Source organism: Vipera berus (assembly GCF_964194415.1).
Source record: "Vipera berus genome assembly, chromosome: 13".
Classification (NCBI taxonomy): domain Eukaryota; kingdom Metazoa; phylum Chordata; class Lepidosauria; order Squamata; family Viperidae; genus Vipera; species Vipera berus.
Window position 1 is genome coordinate 5,254,227 of NC_138216.1, and position 8,210 is coordinate 5,262,436.

Here is an 8,210-nt window from a genome sequence, read left to right on the forward strand (position 1 = left end):
CGGAACATAGAATCCTAGGGTTGGACGGGACCCTGGAAGGTCTTCTAGTCCAACCCCTCCTCATAGCAGGAGCCTTATACCATACCAGTCAAATGCTTGTCCAATCTGTTTTTGAAAACCTCCAGGATGGAGCACCCATAACTTCTGGGGGCAAGCTCTTCCACTGATTAATTGTTCTGTCTGAAAATTTATCCATACTTCTAGGTTGGTTCTCTCTTTGACAAGCTTTCACCCATTAATTCTTGTCCTGCCCCAATCCCCTCTTCTAAGCAACAGCCCCTCTAGTATTGGAAGACGGTTATCATGTGCCCCCTTCCCTTTTTCTTTTTTTAAATATATTTTATTGATTTTTTTTAACATAAACATCTTGATATTTGGTAAACAGCATGTTGTCTGGGCATATATTTACAAAGTAATTACTAAGAATCAGTTTCTATATTCCAAAGTCCACATAATAGCTTTGCCTGATTTTTTCTTCTTCCACTAATAATAATAATAATAAAGTTGGAAGGGACCTTGAAGGTCATCTAGTCCAAACCCCTGCTCAGGCAGGAAACCCTATACCATGTAGCTGTCCAGTCTCTTCTTAAAAACTTCCAGTGTTGGAGCATTCACTGGAGGCAGGTTGTTCCACTGGTTAATTGTTCTAACAGCCAAGAAGTTTCTCCTTAGTTCTAGGTTGCTCCTCTCCTTGATTCTCCTTATTCTCTTTGCCAACTTTGAATGAATACCATTCTTATTAGTTTGATAGGTAACAATTAAATATAAAGATTTTTCTAAAATTTCGAACGATCATAATCACCTCAATATCAATATCCCTTCCCTTCGATAAGCTAGAATCATACCCAGCTCCCTGACCTGTTCATCCTATGATTTAGCTTCCAGACCATGGATCATCTTTGTTGCTCTTCTCTGCACACTCTCCAGCATCTCAACACTTTTTTCTAACATCGTGACCAGAACTGGATGTAGTTTTCCAGTTGTGGTCTCGCTAGTGCAGTATGAAGTGCTATTATCACTTCTAGTCATCAAAATCAAGAGGTCACTGCAAGGCCCTCGTCGGTGATGTTGTCCCAGTCTCTGCCTACCTTCTGCACGTTGGCCTGGAAACTTCTCAACTGGTGACATTTCATCATCTGGTGAAGCAACGCCCGAGCCATGATGGAATCCATCTCTGCCAAATCATGGTAGAAACAAACCAGCAAACCCAGCCTGTGTGAGAAACAGAAGAAGTTGGTTGCCTTGTCCTTTCTCTAGATGTCGTTTTCCTCTGGAGAAATGATGTTGACTTTTCTTTTTTTTACTATCTCTGTTAAGCCTATTTCAGGCAACAGAATTCCAGTCTGAGAAGGGCTCATTAAGCGGAGGGCTTTGACCAATTTGAATGTTTTCCCTCATGGAACAAATCAGTTGGACAACTTCACCAAACTCTGAAGAAACTATGGAGCTGGAAGACGATCTAGGAGTTGGAAGGAGGAGAAAAACCTTGTAGGCCAAGGGTCTTCATACTTGGCCCTCTGATGACTTGCGGACTTCAACTCCCAGAATTCCTCAGCCAGGCACGCCTGGCTGAGGAATTCTGGGAGTTGAAGTCCACAAGTCATCAGAGGGCCAAGTATGAAGACCCCTGTTCTCGATCAATCTTCTGCAACGTGCAAAAAAGACTCCCTCAACCATCCACAAAAAAAAGAGGTTTTCTCCAACCTCTTCTTAACAATCTCCAGATGGAGAACCCGCACCTTCCAAGGTTAGACTCTTTCCACTACTGCTCAGCGCTTCAAAATGCAACCCTCAGAAAAGAAAAGAAATGTACAGCTTGCCTGTACAAAGTTGACATGTTCCTCATATCAAAGCCAGATGCGTTGATTCTTTCCAGGAAAGCTTGGGCCAGATTGGGCGTGATATCGTACACCGTATCCAGTTGCTTGGTTGCGTTATCGTAGCTGACAAACAGCCACATCTAAGCAAGAAAGACAATGGAGACAGATGGGCCTCCTTGAGCCATAGACTGAAAAATTCTTAAAATCTCATATGCTGATTTTACTGTACCTACAGCTTAGGCTTTGACTTACAACCGTTCATTTGATGACTGTAGTTGCAACAGCGCTGAAAAAGTGACTTACAACTGATTGGTCCTTTCAGTTACAACCGTCATAGCATCTCCATGGTCACATGATCAAAATTTAGTTGCTCAGCAACCGGTATGTATTTAGCAATAGCACTTAGACTTATATACTGCTTCACGGTGCTTTACAGCCCTCTCTAAGTGATTTGCAGAGTCCGCCTCTTGCCCCCAACAATCTGGGTCCTCATTTTACCCACCTTGGAAGGATGGAAGGCTGAGTCAACTTTGAGTTGGTCAGGATTGAATTCCTGGCAGTGGGCAGAGTTAACCTGCAATACTGCATTCTAACCACTGCATCACCATGGCAATAGAATAGAATAGAATAGAATAGAATAGAATAGAATAGAATAGAATAGAATAGAATAGAATAGAATAGAATAGAATAGAATAGAATAGAATAGAATAGAATAGAATAGAATAGAATAGAATAGAATAGAATAGAATGTAGAGTAAGAATAGCATGGAATGGAATGGAATGGAATGGAATGGAATGGAATAGAATAGAATAGAATAGAATAGAATAGAATAGAATAGAATAGAATAGAATAGAATAGAATAGAATAGAATAGAATAGAATAGAATAGAATAGAATAGAATAGAATAGAATAGAATACAGTAGAGTAGAGTAGAGTAGAGTGGAATAGAATGGAATAGAATAGAATAGAATAGAATAGAATAGAATAGAATAGAATAGAATAGAATAAAATAGAATAGAATAGAATAGAATAGAATAGAATAGAATAGAATAGAATAGAATAGAATAGAATAGAATAGAATAGAATAGAAATTAGAATGGAATGGAATGGAATGGAATAGAATAGCAATAGCGTGTAGACTTATATACCGCTTCACGGTGCTTTACAGCCTTACCTAAGCCGTTTACAGAGTCAGCATCTTGTCCCCCAACAATCTGGGTCCTCATTTTACCAACCTTGGAAGGATGGAAGGCTGTGTCAACTTTGATCCTGTCAGGATCAAACTGCTGGCAGTGGGCAGAATTAGCCTGCAGTACTGCATTTTAACCACTATGCCGCCACGGCTTTTCAGCATTAATATTTGCAATGGTTATACTGCATCCTGGGTTATTTGCAACCTTCCCAGATAATTTGTGGCAAGCAAAGTCAATGGGCAAAGCCCGATTCACTTCTGCTTAGACCTCCCATAATTTATCTTCATATTCAGGCGTTTTTTTTACTTACTTCATACAGGTTAATTTTCTTGATTTCTTCCAGGGGGAGGTGAACCATATACCTCCCGAGAATCCACAGGTTTTCAGCGCTGACCCAAGACGTGGAATTGTCTGAAACTTGAAGGCCACAATATTAACAGCGTGCTTAGTTAACTCTAGGAACATCAGCAATATAAAAAGCCGATTACAATATTATTTTTGTTCTAGTGCCCTCTACTGAATGTCATCAAAACATCGCTAACTTCTTCAGAGCAGACTCCTGGGGATGTACAAGATATATTCATATAATTTTCTTGGCAATGGAAAGGAACTGATTGATGCCGTTTGGTTATTTTTGCTTTTCCAGTCGAGGTTACCATTCTGAAATCTCCTTGTAGTCTCCTGTCCTCATAGTAACTGGGCCCTGTTTTCCTTAGCGTTTGCAGTGTCTGTCAGCTGGTTGGGTGCTTCTTGCTGTACTTTTGTGAGAATGACCCACAAACACACCCAGGGACCCATGCATATGTGCACGCACAGAGATAAATGCTACATTTCACTTACTGCTGGCATTATGGGATGTTTGTAAGTTCTGCACCATCCACTTGTATACAGCCCTTTGAGTACTTGCGGTTAGTCTGTCGTACAGGTCTTTGAAGACTATGGACCTGAAAGACCAAAAGAATCAGACGGGGTACCCCAGAAGTTCGTTTGCAAAAAAGGGATCCAGCCAAAATATCTCAGGACTGCACAAAAACTGGTTAACGGAGAGGGTAGCCCATATTTTCCTAGTGCAAGGGAATTCCTGAGGAATAGTCTGTGGGAATGGCCTTGGAGTCAGGAGGGAGAGCCTTAGAATAACCAGCAAGTAAAAGATGTCTCAGCCTGTCTCCAAAACTCAAATAAATGTAAGGCTAGAAACTGGAGCTTGACTTTGCACGAAGCCAGCTTACATTTAACAAAAGTTAAAGTCCCGTACTGAAAAAAGAGGCAAGGTGGAGCAGAATATCAGGTTGGGCGTTGGAAGGTGAAGTCCCTGGGCGTTCATGGACATCAACTTCCCGAGCCTTCCCTTTCATTGGGCAAATATTAAGAACTTTTTCCCTTCGGCATAATAAACTGTTGAGAAAATGACTTACAGATTACGGAAAGCCTCTTTGTGAAGATCTTGAGGAAAGCTGGCCACGTTGTGGGCTTGGAGATACGTGGCCGAAGAAGCTTGAAGGACCTGGCTTAAGATGTCCACACATTCAGCAGAGCTGAGGAGCAGAAAGCATTTTTCGAACGTAATAAGGACCAAGGTACGGTTCCCTCCAGGACTTTGGAGAAGTTTTTTTCTTATGCCATGTAGGTCAATCAGGATATTTCCCAGTTCCTGGTGAAACAGGAGAAAGAGCCATGGGAAGGCAAATGAGATCTTCAACAGGGGTTGGACTGTAGCTCTGCAGGAATCTTAACATTCATCAGAGAGAAAATGAATTATCGGTGACGAGGAGGAGGAGGAGGAGGAGGAGGAGGAGGAGGAGGAGGGAGGGAGGAAAAACAGAAGAGCACAGGTAGTGATCAGACACTACGGATTGTCCTATTTGAAAAAGGTTCAAAAAACTGGAATAGCTTAGAGGAAAGTTTATCAATCTTGGCAACTTTAAGATACATGGACTTCAACTCCCAGAATTCCCCAGCCAGCACAGGCTGTTCGGTATGGATGGCTGGGGAATTCTGGCAGTTGAAGTCTAGATATCTTTAAGTTGTCAAGGTTGAGAAACCTTAAAGAAAGGCTATTAGATTAGAGTTAGGGTCTCCACGCCACCTGATACCTCGTCTTCCTTAAGAGAAAAAAAAATATTGGAGGGCCCAGAACGAGACTCACCACAAGGCACACTTGTTCAGTTTCAGTCACACACAGTGACCCAACCGACCTTACCAAATACTTCTGGGTCTTTCCAAAGAGGTACTTCATGGCTGTTTGAAAATCCTCAGGGTTCATGTCCCGGAAGATTGAAAGGGACATTCTGGGGTTGTGGAAAAGATGCTCAAAATAATTGGTGATTGATTCCTGAAAAAAAGGGCAGAAAGTTTTGCAAGTTCAAATATGGGAAGGTGAGACTCAAAACTTTTTATTATTATTATTATTTCCAATGCCAGGGGTCCTTCTGATGATGCTTGCTAAGCAAATCCACCCTCTAGCCCAGAAAAGTCCATCCACTAGACATCCTTTGTCTTTCCCAGAGCGACCCACAGCTTTTCCCCTTCCCTTCACCCCAAGGCTAAGCGTGCCCCCCACCCCAATCACTAAAATACAGCCACAGCTTGAATTACTGGGTCGTAATGCTTTCGCTAAATTATACATGGAACATGTGAACATCTCAAGTCTATAAGAGACAGGAGCAGGGCAAACTCTGACATAACTAGTCAAGAAGGACGGGATATGTAACAACAACAAAAAAACCCTCTCAATTTTCCACTATTTTATTCCTGAAAAGTCACCTTTCTACTTTAGCCCTTACAGGAATGAAAATATGAGGTCTATACCACCTGTAAGCTGCCGTAAGTAACTGCAAAGTTCTGAGCATGGCAATGTGCCATGATTTTGTTGAAGAGATCTTTGGTCCAAATACTGTGGCTAAAAAAAAAAAAAGAAGAAAACCCCCCAGTAATTTATCCTAAAGGATTGCATAGAAATGTAACGCTTGTTAAAAATGTACCAAATTAATTAACATTATTAGGAACAATTCATTTTTTTTACATACTGGCAGTGTTTACACTGCATGAATCAGAGCCTGTGGGTAACTTACAGTTGTTTGTTACACAAATTGAGATCATTGGGCTGATGGAATAAACAATGGTTTGGATGCCGTAGTTTATTCCATCAGCCCAATCGTCTCAGTTAATGTAATGGACAACCAGCTTAATTTCCCACAGGCTTGAATTCATGCAATGTTAGGTTAAAACACATTTAATTCATTTGTAGATGAGCACGTATTGTGATTTGCACCAACAATTCAGATGCTGGCTGGAGCTGCTATTCAGCACAAGAGTTCCTTTAATACAGATGCCAATTTTTGCATTTAGAAAGTAATTGCATGCTCTTATTTCAATGAAACTGGGATCCAATCCAGCTTTATCCCTGCACCACCAGCTAAATCATTGAAAAACATAGATCAAATGCTTACCTTTGGAAATGAAGAATGTTGAGGAGAGCTGAAAAAAGAGAAATATTTCAAAAGGTAATAAAATTAGATTAAGTGAGATTAAAAAAAAAATAAGACAAGGAAAATTAATACCAATTACCGTTTAAATACTGCCCAGTTATGATATCTTCCTAAAGAAAGAGAATTTTTGTACAGTTGAACAAAGGAATGGTAAAAAAAATAGTTAGAAATGTTTATTTAATGTATTGCTTTTATTGTTTTAAAGTTATTGTTTATTGTTTTATTCTTTTAGTCCACGGGTGTCAAACTTGCCGCGTCGTCGTGACGTGGGCACAACCTCCATATGATGCAACTGGTCCAAGGGCTGGCAGTTGGACACCCCTGTTTTAGTGTCTTAAAACTATTTTATTTTTCTTTTGTGTAATTTGGTGCTGTCGTAAGCTTCTCTAGGAACTCCTTGTTTTGGAGGGCAATGTGCACGTGTTGAAAAGAAACACATAAACGTTACAGAAATGATCAAGCAAAAAAAAAAGAAGAAATACTGACCGCGGTTCTTTGTAGCTGCGGAGGTAGATCTGGAAAGGGGAGAGGAAAAACTATTTTTTTTAAAAAAATGCAAGAAATGGCTTCCCCAAAAACTAGATACTAAGGCATCTTAAAGATCTGAAAAGATAGCGATTCATGTTATGGTGCATCTCCAAATAGTAGCTAAAAGTAACTGGTGATGATGGAGATGGAGATGGTGAGGAGGAGGAGGAGGAGGAGGAAGAAGAGGAGGAGGAAGAAGAAAAAGAACAAGAAGAGGAGGAGGAGGAGGAGGAGGAGGAAGAAAGAAGAGGAAGAAGAAGGAGAAGAGGAGGAGGAGGAGGAGGAGGAGGAGGAGAAGAGGAGGAGGAGGAAGAGGAGGAGGAGGAAGAGGAGGAGGAGAAGAAGAAGAAGAAGAAGAAGAAGAAGAAGAAGAAGAAGAAGAAGAAGAAGAAGAAGAGGAGGAGGAGGAGGAGGAGGAGGAGGAGGAGGAGGAGGAGGAGGAGGAGGAGGAGGAGGAGGAGGAGGAGGAGGAGAAGAAGAAGAAGAAGAAGAAGAAGAAGAAGAAGAAGAAGAAGAAGAAGAAGAAGAGGAGGAGGAGGAGGAGGAGGAGGAGGAGGAGGAGGAGAAGAAGAAGAAGAAGAAGAAGAAGAAGAAGAAGAAGAAGAAGAAGAAGAAGAAGAAGAAGAAGAAGAAGGAGGAGGAGGAGGATGGTATTGTATAATACCCAAATGAGGCCCAAATTAACCCACAGTAACTTTGAGTTTCTCCTCGTTTTTCCTTTCCTGTGACCCAAACATTGTCCCCTTATTGTTCCAGCTAATCTACATGCAACTTCAATTCTTTTGTTCCCAAATTTTGAGGTCTATTTTTGTGGTGTAGAAGCTTTTCATCTCACCTTGGTTACCATTTGGAGGGCTCTCGGATTCCATGGTGGGGTTCCCTAAGGCCAACAGGAGAAATATTCTCCACTCCAGGAGAAACATTTCTTAGGTGTTTTCCAGGAGCTGAGAAGCCAAATTTGAAAAGACAAAAAAAGGGGGTGTCACTAAATTGGGAGTCAGGGATCACAATTCACTGATTACTAGACTCACAGTAGGCTCCTGAATGCCCAAGACGATTTTACTACTGCCCAAGATCTTCTGATGGACCTCAAGATGCCCTTTTCACCGTAATGTTCTCCAGATGGACTTATTCCCTTGCAGAGGGGCAGAACCATATCAGATCAGGAGAAGTAGTTCTC

General features: G+C 41.2%; 1 protein-coding gene across 1 annotated transcript in view; it reads right to left on the reverse strand.

The window, feature by feature from the left end:
* OTOA (otoancorin) overlaps positions 1-7,927 on the reverse strand; it is a 30,675-nt gene extending 22,748 nt beyond the window's left edge. The window contains exons 1-11 of the mRNA XM_081338534.1: positions 7,866-7,927; positions 6,989-7,017; positions 6,582-6,612; positions 6,464-6,491; positions 5,826-5,913; positions 5,215-5,346; positions 4,430-4,665; positions 3,855-3,958; positions 3,325-3,431; positions 1,821-1,960; positions 1,089-1,212 (exon numbers count right to left, since the gene is read on the reverse strand). Of these exons, the coding sequence (XP_081194660.1) occupies positions 1,089-1,212; positions 1,821-1,960; positions 3,325-3,431; positions 3,855-3,958; positions 4,430-4,665; positions 5,215-5,346; positions 5,826-5,913; positions 6,464-6,491; positions 6,582-6,612; positions 6,989-7,017; positions 7,866-7,899 (1,053 nt within the window). The 5' untranslated portion in view covers positions 7,900-7,927. The remainder of the gene's footprint in view (positions 1-1,088; positions 1,213-1,820; positions 1,961-3,324; positions 3,432-3,854; positions 3,959-4,429; positions 4,666-5,214; positions 5,347-5,825; positions 5,914-6,463; positions 6,492-6,581; positions 6,613-6,988; positions 7,018-7,865) is intronic.
* Between the last annotated feature and the right edge of the window lie 283 nt (positions 7,928-8,210).